A 17,085-nucleotide genomic window follows, 5' to 3' on the forward strand; every position below is an offset into this window, starting at 1 on the left:
ACTAATATTATGTATATATAATTCTCCTGTGCGTTTGTTTGTGATCCTACTCCTTCTAAACGACTTGATAGATTTTTATGAAATTTGGTGGGTGTGATAAGGTCCATCCGAGACAGGTTTTGTTTTATAATTGGACCCGGTAGGTGGCGCTATTGTCAAGTTATATGCAAATTCCGTATTTGGGGTCGAATGACTGAACAGATTTTTGTGAAATTTTGTGTGTGCGATAAGGTCCATCCGAAACAGGTTTTGTGTTAAATTAGACCCGGTAGGTGGCGCTGTTGTCAATTTATGTATATGCAAATTCCGTACTTGGGGTCGAATGACTGAACAGATTTTTGTGAAATTTTGTGTGTGCGATAAGGTCCATCTGAGACAGGTATTGTGTTATAATTGGACCCGGTAGGTGGCGCTGTTGTCAAGTTTAATTCAAAATCCGTATTAGGGGTCGAATGGCTGGATATTTTTTGTGAAATTTTGTGTGTGTGATAAGGTTTGCCCCAGGCAGGTTTTGTGTTATAATTGAACCCTGTAGGTTGCGCTGTAGTCAAGTTATAGTCAAATTCCATGTTTGGGGAATGAATGGACAGATTTTTGTGAAATTGTTTGTGAATGATAAGGTTCATTCGAGACAGATTTTGTTTAATAATTGGACCCAGTAAGCGGCGCTGTTGTTAAGTTATAGGAAAATTGCATATTTTGAACGATCGACTTGTGATATTTTGTGTGTGTGATAAGCTGGGATAAAAAACTACTAAAAAAATTATTAAAAAACAACGGCAACACTTACAGTTATCAGTGATACCTTTTCAAAAGCTAGAATTGTACTTTGAGTAGGCTGCGCTGTTGTCAAATCTTAAGAAAATTGCATATTTTAAACGAACGACTTGACAGATCTTTGTAAAATTTTATGTTTTTGATATGGACCCGGTAAGTATCGCTGTTGTCAAGTTATAGTGAAATTCCATATTTGGAGTTTCAAAGACTGTATAGATTTTTGTGAATTTTTGTGTGTGTGATAAGGTTCATTCGAGACAATTTTCTTTTATAAATGGACCCGGAAGTTGACGCTGATGTCAAGATATAAGCAAATTCAATATTTGGGTTTTAAAATCTTCAACTGTCTTAAGTTGGACTTGACTTCATGTTACTTGGCTTTTAAGATGAAATTATAATCTAAAGCACACTGGTAACGGGTAATGAAACGGGAGAATGTGTCATATTTGTCGTGTATGCAGCCGGGTTTCATCGATTTATTAGACGTTATCATACCAAAAAAAAAAACACCAAAACCAATTTTGCCAAATTACAAATTATAAAAACTTTTTCTGAGCTATTGTGTTTAAGAAAAGAACAAATAAATAAAGCTCAGAAAAAGTTTTAATTCATTTAAATAAATTTTGTATTTAAAAATTATTTTTTTTTTTAATTCACTCAGTTTGTTTATTTTTTTTAATTACTTTCAGTAGCCTTTTTTATGAAATAAAACTTATTTTTTTTATGAAAATAAAATGGGCTTTAATAAAAAGCACAAAAAATTAATACTTATTAACGTGTTTTTTTGACTTAAATGATATGAAAGTGTAAAAAACAACTTAAAAAACGAAGAAAATTGTGTTTGATGCAAAATTATGGAGAAACGGTTGTCTGCAGAAAAAAAAGTTTTGAGACAAACTAAAACTGTAATAAATTCTTGTGAATAAAAATGTATGTTTTTTTAAATTTTTTGCATTAAACGGGTAAAAAGCGATTTTTGAAAAAGTCTGAAAAAATTACTTTTTTTACCAAGCTAAATCTCTAAAATTATAACAATTAAAAATCTAAAAATTTTCACATGATAGCTACACTTATTAAATTTGAGTCTGTAAAGTTTTAAATTTTTTGAACGAATGGTTTGGCTGGAATTTAAAATTGATCGAACAAGGTCCAAGAAACCCCATGTTATTCCCATAAGAAACTTCAACCGCTTTGCGGCACGGGTTAGAATTAAGTTAGAGACTTGAAACTTGGGGAATATTTTTTTTAGTTTATTTCCAACCATATAAGATCCTAGGAGCATAGAAATTCTTATTATTTTAAAATAACGAACACCCTATTGTGCACCTTGCAATTCACATCATGAAAAGCCACATTTTCTATTTACGAAAAAATAGCTTAGATTCCGCAGTTTTGGTCAAATTCAATAAAAAAATACGCCAATTTGTGCCTAAATGTATATTCTTTCAGAATATAACCTTATTTTATTTTTTTGTTTGTTTTATTTTGCAAAAAAATTGGGTAAAGTTGAAAAAATTGGGAAAAAAATCACTTTTTCAAGATTTGTGGGATAAAAACCTACACTTAATTTGTTTAAACAATAGACTTATATACATCATTCAAAAGGTCTGGAAATCCTCTTTCCAAAAACATATAACATATTGAGAGTTGTTAGAAAAATGACTGAAATATTGATAGATTACATCGTAAGGTCTGTAAAAATGGTTTTTTGTAAATAAAAAAAAAAATGGAGGGTTCCAAAAATATAACAAAAATATTTTTATGCATTATTCGACCATACGAACAGCCTACACTATGTTATTTCTCGGGTGTATTTTCAGTGTCGCACCGTGTAATTAAAACTATTTTTGTTTTTGTATTTCAGCGTAGGTTGTCGGTTACCAGTCTTGAAGACGTTTTGACGATGGAATATGTTAAAGATACCATTGAAATAACTGTCTCCGAGCCTCAAAAATTAGGCGATGGTATTAATTCGTATTTGGCGTATAAGTAATATCTTTGTTTAAATGTTGTTTGTATGTTATAATTTACTTGTTTATATTAATACAGAGTTACAACGAAAACAAAAATTCCTAAATTTGAAGTCCAAGAGTTTAGTACTTTGCGAAGATTTAGCGATTTCCTCGGCATTCACGCATTATTAGTTGATAAATATCTGCGACTTGGTCAGATAATTCCTCCTGCACCTTCAAAAAATATCATCGGTGATTGAAAATAAATAACGTCACTTAAATGTATTCTTATTGATATTATGCTTCATAGGCAGTACGAAAGTGAAAATGAGTCCACACCAAACTGATCCTGGAAATAACTTAAATATGGAATGGGTTGAAATACGTCGAGCAGCACTTCAAAGATTTCTCAATAGAGTTGCTGACCACCCTGTGCTTCGAGTTGATCTCGATTTCATAAATTTTTTGGAGAGTGATCAGGTTACATTAAATTTATAGAAATTATATAATTTTTTAAATACTTCATAAATGCAATAGGAACTGCCAAGATCAATAAACACAGCAGTCTTAAGTGGTGCTGGAGTCATGCGCTTGTTTAACAAAGTTGGTGAAACCGTTAACAAAATTACATACAAAATGGATGAAAATGACCTTGTAAGACTACATGTCTTTGATCTATAGATACAATGAATACAAACATATGCTTACATATTTTTTAGTGGTTTGATAAGAAAATTGCTGATGTTGAAAACTTAGATTTATTACTTCAAAAGTTACATACAACTTTAAAAAATTTGGTATATGCCAGAAAAGAACTCGCTGCATCAACTGAACTTGTTGCTAAGTCTGCTGCAATGCTTAGCACCTGCGAAGAACATACAGATTTGTCACGTGCTCTTTCTTCATTAACCGATGTTGAAGAAAAAAATGAAATTCTAAGGTCTGCTCAAGCTAACTCGGATTTCTTCATATTTTCTGAGATAATTAAAGACTATTTGGGATTGTTTGGCGCTATCAAAAGTGTATTCCACGAAAGAGTGAAGGTAAGTACTAACATATTTTTTTTATTCAAAAGCAATAGAGTCATTCCATATGAAATCAACAAATATGGTGTGCGGCATGATTTTTAGTTTTAATAAAAAAAAATTGAGGACAATCTTTGAGGTATTAGAAACGATAAACCACCACTATTTATTTTTTTTTACTGTTTAGTTTCTGATCAGTACCCATCCGAGGTCAAAAATTCGATCAATTTCACACTGGTACATAAGGGGTTGTAGCTTTGTACTTAGAATAGGCATTGAAATGGTTGATACATTTTTTGATAGGGTAGTGTATGTGTATTTCATGTAAAAAAATAAAACAATTCACAATTTTTCTTCAATTTTACGATTTTCACCTGCGCTCTGCGTTAATACGGTTGCAAATCCAAGACTATTTATTTTTTAAATTAAAGTACGAACCGATACCACGAAATAATTATTATTGCCCTAGAATAATGTCTTCTAAGAAAAAACAAAATTTGAAAATTTATGTTTTTGAAAAATGCTAAACTTTGGTCTAAAAAAACCATTCCAAAAATTTGATATTTTCAGTAAATATAGTATAAATCTTTGTGAATCATGGTCACTTAGTGTCATTTTGTTATTACCGACTTCCAAAAAGGAGGAGCTTTTCAATTAGTCTGTATTTTTTTTTTTATGTTTGTTACCGCATAACTTTGGACAGAGTGAATCAATTTTGATAATTCTTTTTGTATTGGAAAGCTAGTGGCTGCAATGTGGTCCCATTTCAATTTTGTTCAGTTTAAGTCATAGGAACTATTATAAAAACCATACAACCCCGTTTTGAATCATGGAAGTCGGTTTTGTTTTTTTGATAAAAATGATTATTTTCAGTTTTCAGTTCTTTAGGAAATAATTTTTTTTAAAGTACATAGCACTTTACAAAATAAATTAAAATTTTTTTTTTTTTTTTTTTTTGTCCGTGGGTAGGTGTTGAAATCTTCAAAAGATTCTATGAGGACCGGAAAACGCGTGCTCATAGATATGTGGGACTCTTAACCACTAAAACCACCTCCTCCTCCCGATTGCAACTAAGTTCAGATGGAACTTATCTAGCAATTTATCTTTCTCGAAGTTAAGTTACGTGTTGTAGGTAACTTTCCGATGAAAGTTCCTACTGATGATATTTAAAAATAAATAAATAACTTTTGTTTTAAATTAAATCATTAAGTAATGGTTTAAATTTTTGTTATCAAAAAAAATATTTTAAAGGTAGTTAAATAAATAAAATCTCTAAAACATTTTAATTTACATTAATCAATGCCGATATTTCGAAATAAAGGAATTAAATTGAAAAATTTCACTGTACCAAATCGGAAGGTTTAGTCCTTCGCAAACGTCGTACTAAGTTTGTCTCGTCGAGAATTTCTAGTATTGTTCTATTAGTATGTTCGACTAACCGTTTTCGATGTTTTTGGGCAAACGTTTTTATTTCTTCGCGAACCGTGGGGATTCCAAGATCCCTGTGAAGATCTTCGTTTCTTATGTACCACGGCGCATTTACAAATGATCTTAATAATTTATTTTCAAAAGTTTGTAATCTATTTAAATTTGTATCGCGTGTACAACCCCAGAGTTGAATACCGTATGTCCAGACAGGCTTTAGTACCTGCTTGTAAACTAATAATTTGTTTTCGATACTTAGTCTAGAATGTTGTCCTAGCAACCAGTACATTTCTCTCAATTTCATATTTAATTGATCACATTTATTTTTAACATGCGCTTTCCATTTTAATTTCGCGTCGAGAGTCATCCCGAGATATTTTGCCTCATTTGCAAATGGGACTTGAGTAGTATTAATAAAAACAGGTAGTCTATTTATTTTCTTATATGTAAAGTCCACGTGGACTGACTTAAATTCGTTAAGCGCTATTCGCCACGTTTTTGTCCATTCATTGACATTGTTAAGGGCATTTTGCAATTTACTTGTCGACTCGTTGATTGTTTTGCCTACTGCAAGTATTGCGGTATCATCAGCAAAAGTAGCTACAATTGTGTTTTCTGTTTGAGGTATATCGCGTGTGAATAGAAGGTACAAAATAGGACCTAAAACACTACCTTGTGGTACCCCAGCCACTATTTCCCTAAAGTCTGAGTAATCATTTCCGTGTCTGACGCGGAAAATTCTGTTCTCTAGATATTCTCTAAGAATGGTAAAGAGTCCTTCAGGTAGGACTTGTCTTAACTTGAATTTGAGGCCCTCGTGCCATACTTTGTCAAAAGCTTGAGATACATCTAAAAAGACCGCTGAACAAATTTTCTTTTCTTCGAGAGCTCTCTCAATGACATCGGTGATTCTATGCACTTGATCTATCGTCGAGTGCTTGTTTCTAAAACCGAACTGGTGTTCAGGTATAAGACCTTTTTCTTCTATTATTGGCTGAAGTCGCTGTAAAAATATTCTCTCGAAAACCTTCGATACTACAGGAAGCAGTGAAATGGGTCTGTATGATTTCTTTTCGTGTGATGGTTTGCCAGGTTTCAAGACCATTATTACTTCTGCGACTTTCCATTGATTTGGAATGTATTCTAACCTTAAAGTGGCATTCATTATATAGAGGAGATTTATTAAACCTTTCCGTGGGAGCATTTTAAGAATTTCCGCTGTAATTAAGTCGTATCCGGGTGCTTTTTTTGGCTTTAGCTTCTTAATTTCTTTGTTTAATTCGGCGAGTGTAACATTTCTTGTGATAAAGCTTTCACTTGACGTTAAATTCATATTTATACTCTCATTCAATGCTTGCCCATTGAATGGTTTGAATGTGTCCTCTAGGTAATCAGCGAAAACGTTTGCTTTCTCTTTGTCGCTTCTTGCCCATGCATTTTGGTCTTTCATAATCGGAGGTGCTGGAAGCTTAGGTTTTTTCGTGGCTTTTATAGCTTTCCATAGAGAGTAGTTAGATTCTTTACCTGCCGTCAAATTTTCAAGGTAATTTTTAGCTTCGCGGTTCTTGAAATCTGATATCATTTTTTTAAGCAAATTACTTAAGCGATTTGAATTAGATTTGTGTTGAGGAGCACGAGTTTGTTGCCATTTTTTACGCGCTTTTCGCTTTTCTTTAAGTACGTCTTTTATCTTTTGGGGATATTTAGCATCTTTGTACCCTGAAATTTCTCTTTGGCAAGGGGTATTGTTCCATGCGGCTTTTTGAACAACATGCACAAAATTATCTACCGCTTTCTCAAGCTCAAGAGGTGTCTGTAGTGATACCCTTAATTCAACATTATCCTCAATATCTTTCTTAAAGCCTTCCCAGTTAGTTTTACCGTTTGTTAGTCTAGGTGGCATTTCAACTTTAATAAGACTTTCGCTGATTGTGAGTATAACGGGAGAGTGGTCTGAAAAAAGATCAAAGCATTCCGTTATTTTAATTCGATTTGACGGTATTCCCCTGACTATAAAGTAATCAATCAGGTCAGGTATTTTGGAGGTATCTGCCGGCCAATAAGTTGGTTTCCCAGTAGAATGAAAGTCACAATTGTTCTCCATACCGGCTTCGTATAACGCTCGACCTTTTTGAGATATACATCTAGAACCCCAAAACGTATGCTTTGCATTAAAGTCGCCGCCGATAATTAAAGTTGGTCTAAGTAATTTTAGCAAGTTTGAAAATTCATTTTTATCAATTTTGTACCGCGGGGGGCAGTATATAGATGAGATATTAAGTACATCATGCTTAGTTTTAACTTGCACACTTATAAGTTGCATCGATTCAAGCTCAAGCTTAAGACCTGTCGAGTGTTTAACACAATCTTTTATGTATAATGATGCTCCGCCTCTTGCTTTGTTCGACGGATGAATTGCGTGGTAATCTAGAAAACCATTTATATTGAAATTTGATTCTTTTTTAACATGGGTTTCTGATATCAGACAAATGTCAATATCTTTTTCCCGCATAACCATTTCTAATTCTCCAAGTCTTTGCCATAATCCGTTGGCGTTCCATGTTATAATTTTAAGCTTTTCCATCATTTATATTTTGTAGTGTTGGATAAAATAAAATCTTCGAGTTTAGAAAGCCTTTCAGACATAAATTTGTTAAGTTTTAACTGATCCTCAAATTTTGACAAAATTATAGCCAAGCATTGAGAGAATGCGACAGGTTCAGAATTATTTTTGATTACGGGTGAAGCCGCCATTTCAGCGTATGAGTTTCCATTACGTTTCTTTGGAGACGTGTTTGATGTTGTTGGCGTTTGATTTTCTTTACCAGTGGCGGGTTTTGTTGTATTTACCCTTTTAGGGGTCTTAGAAGTTTCGTTCTTTGTGGGTTTTCTTTGGGCATGAATTTTTTCTCGGCGTTTTTGTAGCTCTTTAGCTACTTCACAGCCTCTATAACTTGCCGGGTGACTTCCGTTGCAATTTATGCACTTCGCTGGACTCTTGCTATTTCCGGTGCAATCTGCGGTTAAGTGTTTTCCCGCGCATTTCACACACCTAGGTTCTTTTTTACAATAAGTTTGTGTGTGGTTGAACCCTTGACAGCGTCTACACTGAGGAACTTGTTTTGTACGTTTTTTTAGAGGTTCGATCTTAACTACGAGGCTAAGTATTCTTTTGATTTTGTAGATTTCCTCTAGTTTTTCTGTTTTATCGAACGTGAATATGAATAGTGGAAGACCACGTTGTACCACGACTGTTTCTTTATCTTTTTGTTGTCTTTCTTTCTTTACTATGTTTTCCGCATCTAAGATCTTGTAATTCTTTTCTTTAAGATCATTAATGATGTCGGTTTTTTGACATGAAGAGTGTAAGCCCCTCACCACGACGCGTAGGGGTCTTTCCGACTTGTTTTCATATGTGTACCACTCTACTTTTTCTTCATTCAGTCTTCGCGAAAGGAGACGATAGTTATCGGAGTCTTTTACACAAACTTTCCACTTGTTGTTATTAAGCGAGATAACTTTCAAATTCGTTGGCTGTAACGCCTTTAAAATGGTTTGTAATTTATTGAACTCCGCAACTCCGACAACATTAATCGGTGGCGGTGGCCTTATTTTAACCGGTTTTTCTTTGATATTTGTATCTTTTGGTGCATTTACTTCTTTTATTTCTTCTGTCTCGGAAGAATAAGCACCCTCTGGTGAGGAGAAAACTTTACGTTTTTTGGTACGTCTTTTTGAATTTTTGGAGGATCTTTCCGTTTCACGTTCTAGCTCTTCTTCGTCTGTTTTATATTCTTGAATTACCACTTGCTGTGGAGTTGTTTTTGTTTCTTTAAGTGTTTGAGCTATTTTTAACATATCATTTTCCTTGCGGAGAAGATCGATTTCTTGATGGGCTTTCTTTAAGGCCTCATTTTCAATTCTTAGAAAATTGATTTCTTCTTTCAGCTCTTGATAGAGTTTCAATGTTTCGTCGAGTCTTTGACGAAGATCGTTATTGTCTTTTTCAAGACTATCTTTTTTCTCTGAGTCTTCTTTTGCACGCTCTTGCAGTTTGGGCAGACTCTTTTGCCCGGTTGCACTCGATGTTGGTGGTGGTGATCGCGTTATCATGGGTTTTCTTGAAAACGGATTTATCAAGTGTTCGAATAGGAATAATTGGCTCTCCCCAGAATCCTTAGAGCCGACCTCCGAAGAGGGTGGATTTTCCAGAGAATCTGAATTGCCACCTGGGGTATTATATCTATCTGTTTTATTCATTCCATATTTTTGTATACGTCATTCTCAGTATACGGAGGGTGGATTTTAGTCGCCTCTTACGACAGGCATGCCTACCTCGGGTATATTCTTTCTTTTCCCCTACCCGAAGGGGGCAAATTAAAATAGTCCAGTCAAATAAGGGTTTATCCTCGGAGTGAATGCTAATAGAAATTTTGTTTGCTCAATATCTTCGTTTTGCCATTCTATAACTTACCTCAAAAGTCTAGAAAAATCTCATGTCCGCAAATCGCGATTTTCAAGGTCAAATCGCGAATTGGAGATTTTCAAAATTAGCAATAATAGTCAATGGTATTATATACACTAGACTGATTCAAAAAAAAATTTTTTTTGTTTGTTCAAAGTTATACCGAAAATATTGTTGGAAATGACGAAAAAAAAACTATAAAAGTTTCAGCCCCTAATATTAACTATTTCTATTTCCCATATGATTTACTATTTACATGGGAAAGATTGTGTTTTTGAGTTTGGAATTTTATAACTTTTTAATGGTTCATCAAAAAGGCTAGATTTAATCATTTTTTTGTATAAAATTGAACGCTCTACAGAAATTTTTTTTTGATAAACTACCCCGTTTCGAAGTTATTCAATTTAAAAAAAATAAAATGTAATTTTTTCTTCATTTTTTTTTTTTTCAATTTTTTGACGAAAATATTAGGTTTTTCAAAATATTTGTCAAACTTTTCAAACATTTGTGCTCTATGTTGTGTTTTGGTTTCACAGATGCTTTTATATAACTCTCAAACCCCTAATACTTCATATTAAATTTCTTCAATAAATTCGAATTATTCATTTATTAATTATTATTAATTATTTTAATTAATTTTTCGCGTCGGTTTTTTTTTAAATTTTATAAATGCAATTTTGTAGACGTCACGTTTCGTAGATAAAAATTAATTTTGAACTACTTATATCTCAAAAACGTGACGTCGTAGATTTTTTTTGACTTCAGATTTGAATTTAAAACATTAAAATCTATAAGAAAAGTATATTTTTGTTCACAGAAAAAATAAATTGTCAGTTTTATTGAACATTGAAACTTTTCATTATATCATGTTTTCTAATATTTACTTAAAAACATAGTTGGCAACCATATAACCGCAATATTTTCAATTTTCTTATGAAACATAAATAGAAGAGATCTCAAAATTGTACTAATTTAAAAAAAAAAAACAATCCATGAAATAGCGTAATATTCATTTTTTTTTCATTATATCATGTTTTCTAATATTTACTTAAAAACATAGTTGGCAACCATATAACCGCAATATTTTCAATTTTCTTATAAAATATAAATAGAAGAGATCTCAAAATTGTGCTAATTTCAAAAAAACAATCCATGAAATAGCGTAATAAGGGGTCTTAAAGTGTGTTTTACTAATTTGGCATTTTTTGGACTTTGTTTTTTAAAATTTGATTTTTTTAAAGAATATGAATCTATGAATCCTAAATCTAAGATCTGACACCTTTTTGTTATGAATTGAGCCCAATTTCTAGCTTATATACTGTTTTGAAAATGAAAATTCTATATTAACGCCCATTCTTTCCGCCATTTTGAATAAAAAAAAGTTGATAGCCTTTTCTTATTCTCCATACTATTATCACTCAGTGTACCAAATTTCATAACTTTTCGTCCAGAAATGCAAATGAATTTTGACGCCAAAAACGACCAATGGCACCACTGTGCGGCGGCTCAAATTAGTATGGAAATTATAATCATCGCGGAGCCGATTGCATATATATTGGTACTTTCACCACGATTTCGCCTTCCACTTTGTGTTAGTACCAAAAAAGTTGTAAATGTGTGAGTAAAATGGCGTGTCGGAATGGAGAAATCAAACAGAACTCCGTTTTCTTGCTTGAAGAAAATGGAAAAGTTTTAATCCAAAAAAAGGTATGCATCGCTGAAATGTTGCTTGTAAATTAATAAATTTGTGTATTTTAGTAGGAAATCATCTTCTCCTGCAGCCTGACGCCACCACCACCCACGAACAACATTCAACAAATAAAATGTATTACTTATAAGTCTGTAAAATCAACTCCTGCCTAATTGTAAACATTTTGTTTGTGAAAGTTTAATAAAATAAAACAATTTCAGTGAAAAAAAAAAATAAATTTTGGTTCTTTTTTTGGTCGCAAATGCGAAACGTCATTCCTTTTTTTGTTCCATTTTGTGGTACGTTTTCGCTGCTCCGACTCGGGTACGACTTCGGCTCCGTTTTCTCGAAGTGGAGATTTTCACCACACCAATACTAATTTGAGCCACCGTGGAGCCCGTTTTGTTGTCGAGCTCGGGGCCGATTCGGAGCGAGGTCGGACTTGTTTGCTTGAACCCTTCAAGCAAGAAAACTGAGTTCAGAAAAGACACTCCGACCTCAAAACGAGAAAAACGGGGTTGCACTCATACACTTGCAACTTTTTGTGTATGAACACAAAGTCGAACTAGAAATCGTGGTGAAAAAACCAATACATATAAAATTGGCTCCGCGGTGATTATAATTTCCTTACTAATTTGAGCCGCAGTGGGACCCGTTTCGTAGTAGAGGTCGGACTCAGGCGGAGCGGATTCGGACCTAGGTCGGACTCGTTTGCTTGAAGGGAAGGGTTGTGCTGTCCTGAGGGTCGATTCCCGTTCTGTGATATTTTGAAATGAAAAAAAATATCACAGCTTCACATAAAATCCGATTCTTGTTTTGTGAAAAAAATTTAAAAAATGTCAAAATCTCTTCACATGATAAAATATTTATCACGAACAAATTCTATTGTGAAGAACAACTTCGAATGATTACTCAGATGATGATTTTCATGGATTTTAGTGGTTTTAGTCGAAAAAAATTATTAAAAAATTGCTTTTGTAACAACACATTATTGTTGTTAGCATGCAGTACCGCCTTTGCCTATTATTTTTATATTTTATTTTATATAAGTTTGAAATCAATGTCGCCTTTGACTATATTATTATTATTTATATTTTTTCTAAATTTCAAAGCCTCCTATTTTTTAAATAATTTATCAATGTTTTCTTGCTATAAAAGGAGAGCCAAAATTAGAATTAAATCACTTTCGACTTGACCAGGAAAGAGTCAAGATATTACAGAGGTAACACTTACCGCTTCTTATCCTTGGCTTCTTTTCTGAAAGTATTATTACAGTGTTTCCTTACGCCTTCTGTAATAACTGCGGAACACCAACCGCATAATAGCAAAGGGTAGGAACACCATAATAATACTCTTTCAATAGAAGTAGTACCAAACTTTGTAAATCATTTAATCCTCGTTTGTTCAATAAAACTACTATTTAAAATATCCTTTTGTGTCTGAGTTTTGCTTGGAAGATACCACAACACGACAACCGACTGAACAAGCTGTTACACTTTTAATTTTTTAAACTTCTTTCTCATTGAAATTCTTTCAAATACAGTCCAAATTTTGAATTGCAGTGCCGCCTTGAGTCACAATCAATTCGAATGCAAGAGCTGATGCTTTGTAGGTAAAAAGCATTTCGACCAGTACAAAAGAGTTAGTGTTGCATTAAAAAGTCCAGCCAATCTTGAGCGGCCCATAGAATAGACACTGTGTACGCTTTTGCGCACATTTGTGTGTACGTACACGTACACTGCACAACAGACGACACACCGATCATGACACCGACACCAAAAAAATCAAAAAATTAATGCAAAACTGCAACACCGTCGTCGGTCGGAACCACACATTGTAGGAAGATTTGAATTTGAAGACAAAAAAAGGGTAGAAACAACTATTAAAAAGCACCTTTTTTGTAAATGTCATTTTTATTAAACTTTACAAATATTTGTTACCTAGCAGACGTTCTTTGCACGAGTTTCCATAAGTTTGCACGAGCTTCCACAAAAAAAAATACGCAATTGAAAAACTCAAAAATGAAATACAAATGACAGAATTTTTCATTTAGTACTTTTTAGAACAGACTTTTATCACACTGAGTTTGAGAATCGCATTTGGGGTGCCTGTGAAGTGATAAAATGAAAAAAAGCTGTGAAAACTGAAATGATATTATTTTTATCACTTCACAGCTTCACAGAACGAGAATTGGCCCTCTGTTATGACCAAGAACCAAGAACTCAAATTTTAAACAAGAAATTGTTATGTGCTACTAAAGTTTTTTGAGTAAGATGATTCTTAAATTGTCGAAGTTTTAGAATATGAACGAAAATGAAAAATTTTTCGGTATTCAAACTAACTATTTTCCCATATTTGGGGATGTGGTCATATTTTTAGTGACCGCTATGCTGGATTGGGATTATTTTGATTCGTTCGATAATATAAGGCATTGATAGGCTACAAGTTTAGCTGTAGTTTAGCTTGTAGAGTTTTGTATGGATATAAAATCCAAATATATTTTTAATTTTGACTAAACTAAATCAATTTAAGAAATTTATATTTCAAACCGCTGATAAATACCTGAAAGCTGACGAAATCGGAGCCGAATATTGTAAAATCCTTAGTAAGTGATCTAAAGCATTTCTTTAATTAGTATTGCCGTTTGAAATTTCGGAAAGATATCTACCCTTAAACTAGCATAGTTTTGTTTAATATCTTCTGTTACGCCCAAAATATTATTTTGTCTTTACTATTTTGACAGAGGTATTTGAATCCTGTAGCCCCCTCGTCCTTAAGGAAATACAAATTCGCGTACAATTTGAACACAAAATTTAAAAAAAATTGCATTTTCAAATGCAATTTTTTTTGCAAAACTTTGCGATTTGTTTGCCTGAGGTTAGGAAGACAATTAATTCGAAAGTTACCATTACCAGTGTTATTAAAAAAAAATGATTAAAAAAAATAATTTTGGACTAGCGGAAAACAATGCAGAGTTGTTTAAAGGCAAATTATTGAATGGAAGGACTTGTACATTACTAGGGATCGGGTTTCCATGCAAATGCATGTTTTTTAGGAACACCTTGGAAGCATGGCATCGAATCAGGAGATTTCCTTTAAATTGGCAATCAATTGTAAGTGCATATTTTGCATTTATTTGCATTTTTTTTTTGCATATTTTGGAAATAAATGCATGTTTTTCATGAATATTTTCCCGAAAATTGGCAAAAATAACGAAATTACACGCTTGAAATTTTTGACTAAAAGTGACTGAAAGTCAATTGGAAAAAAGTAAAAAACGTAAGCAAATGCTGTGCAAAACTGACAAACCAACGTTGTCCAAACTCATAAAAAACACGATCAAATGATAAATTGGATTATTTAAGAGCAAATTTTCGGCAATTTTATTTTTTTTTTAAAGAAAACCCCAATATTTCCAAAAAGTTACATTTTTGAACTCGGAAATGGTTTCGTATATAGATTTCATAAAAGTTACGTAAAATCCTTTTATAATTTATATGTATGTTTTATGTGACCAATTTTTTTAATGAATATATGTAGATTTATATTTGGTTATGCGGGCTACTTTGGTCAATTGATTTTAAATGCAAATAAAAAAACTTTATTCCATCTTTTACCCAACGTTTCGTCGCTACTCACGACTTCTTCAGGGGTTTTTTTATGATCTTTATTTAACATTATGAAAAAAAATTTTTGTTTATTATTTTATACAATTTGTCTAATTTTTTAAAAACTTACATGTTGTTTTTTTGTTGTTGTATTTTACATTGTTTGGTTGGTTTTGTTTTTTAAAATTTTATTTTTATATTTATATCGTTTGAATAAAGAAAATGAAAAATATTTAAACTATTTAATAAATTAACATTAAAAACTATTGGACTATTTAATAAATTAACATTAAAAACAAGAGACTAATAAATTAAAAAGACAAACATAAATTATCACAGTGTAGTTCAGGTACTTATTTTATTGCTAATGCGTAGCTTACAATGGTGTTGTCTCGATCTTCTTGAGTGTTCATCGTTCTTCTTATTTTTTGTTGTATGCGCAAGCTTTCAAGAGTATACCTCGTCGTCATTCTCTTCTCTTTGTCGAGTACTCTTACATCATCGAAATTTGGTATGTGGCCGCTATCAATTATATGTTGTGATAGCCCTGTTGATGGTTTCTTCTTTTTTATGTCCGCTTTGTGCTCCGTCATTCTTATACCCAGTTGTCTTTTCGTTGTTCCGATGTAAGTCAAATTGCACTTCTCCCCTTCTGTCCCCCCGCAGCATACCTCATAGACAACGTTATGTTGTTGGTTCTTTTCAATCGGAGCTTTGGTGTTTGTAAAAATCTTCCTGAGTGTGGCATTTGACTTATATGCGTATGATGCGCTTTCTTGTTTAATAATTGAATGTAAGCTTCTACCGTCTGTTAATTTTGGAATGTAGCGAATGCTGAAGTACCTGATTATGCTGTTGTTGTTATTAGTTGTTGTTGTTTTATTTATCGGACTTGTTGTTTGATTTATTTTCTTTTGGATTAGGTTGTTTATTATAAAATTTGGATAGTTATTCATTTGGAGAATGGTTTTGATTTTGTTAATGTTGTCATCTTTGAATTGAACGTCGCTTATATCAAGTATTTTGTTTATGAAATTTGTTGCTGTGTTAATTTTTTGTGAATTAGGTTGTGTTGATAGGTAATTTATCATCCTTCCTGACGATGTAGGTTTTGAATACCAATTAAATATGATTCTATTATTATTTCGGTGCATTTTAACGTCTAAGTAGGGTAGGCTTTTGTTTTGTTCCATTTCTATTGTAAATTGTATTTTTGTGTGATAATTGTTGAGTGTATTTAGTATTGTTTCTTTATCTCTTTCTTTTATTATCGCAAATATATCGTCTACATACTTTGAAATGTGTCTAATATTTATGTTTTTTTCTTTTAATTTTTGTTTTGCATTGTCAAGAAGGTCATCGAGTATTATATCTGCTATTGTAGGAGATAAAGGATTCCCCATAGGCATACCAAATGTTTGAATAAAAAGTTTGTTTTCATATTGGAAATAGTTATTTTCTTTTAGACAGAATTCTAACATTCTAAGGAACTGTTTTTTTTGTGATGTTTGTAAATTTTTCTATTGTTGTCCAGTTTTTCATTATTATTTTTATAGCGAGGTAGGTGGGTATGTTGGTGAATAATGAGATGACATCAAATGAAACGAGTTTATCGTCTTCTTCTAAAATTATGTCATGTAATTTTTGTTGAAGTTCGTAGCAATTTTTGACGTTGTATTTGTCGGAAATAATGTTTTTCAAAATATCACCCATATATTTTGACATTTGGTAACAAGGTACATTGGAAGAGGAAGAAATTGGTCTAAGTGGCAGATTGGTTTTATGGATTTTTGGTAGTCCATATAGTCTTGGTGCTATTGCTGCAGATGAATATAATTTGTTTTTTTTTGCCATTGGTCTATGTGATTACTTTTAAAAAGATCATTTACGATGTCATTATTAATTTTTTGTAGTTTTTGAGTTGGATCTGTTCTTATTGTTTTGTAAGTGTTTCTGTCTTCTAAGAGTTCATTTATTTTATTATTATAATCTTCCTTGTACATTATTACTGTTTTACTTCCTTTGTCAGCTTTTGTTATTATTATTTTATTTTTATGTGTGTGTAGAAATTTTTGTGTTTTTTGGTATACTTTTAGAATGAATTTTTCCACTGTGGTGTTTTTTATGTTTCTCTTATAATCAA

The 17,085-nt window shown here is 32.4% G+C and overlaps 1 protein-coding gene across 3 annotated transcripts in view; it reads left to right on the forward strand.

Moving 5' to 3' along the window:
- The window catches only part of LOC129907620 (sorting nexin-2), a 243,346-nt gene that overhangs the window by 25,372 nt on the left and 200,889 nt on the right, over positions 1-17,085 (forward strand). For all 3 annotated transcript variants that reach the window (XM_055983919.1, XM_055983921.1, XM_055983922.1), the window contains exons 2-6: positions 2,642-2,766; positions 2,827-2,981; positions 3,040-3,209; positions 3,267-3,383; positions 3,449-3,772. In XM_055983919.1, coding sequence (XP_055839894.1) covers positions 2,642-2,766; positions 2,827-2,981; positions 3,040-3,209; positions 3,267-3,383; positions 3,449-3,772 — 891 coding nt within the window. The remainder of the gene's footprint in view (positions 1-2,641; positions 2,767-2,826; positions 2,982-3,039; positions 3,210-3,266; positions 3,384-3,448; positions 3,773-17,085) is intronic.

Source organism: Episyrphus balteatus, chromosome 1 (genome assembly GCF_945859705.1).
Source record: "Episyrphus balteatus chromosome 1, idEpiBalt1.1, whole genome shotgun sequence".
In the NCBI taxonomy this organism is placed as follows: Eukaryota; Metazoa; Arthropoda; class Insecta; order Diptera; family Syrphidae; genus Episyrphus; species Episyrphus balteatus.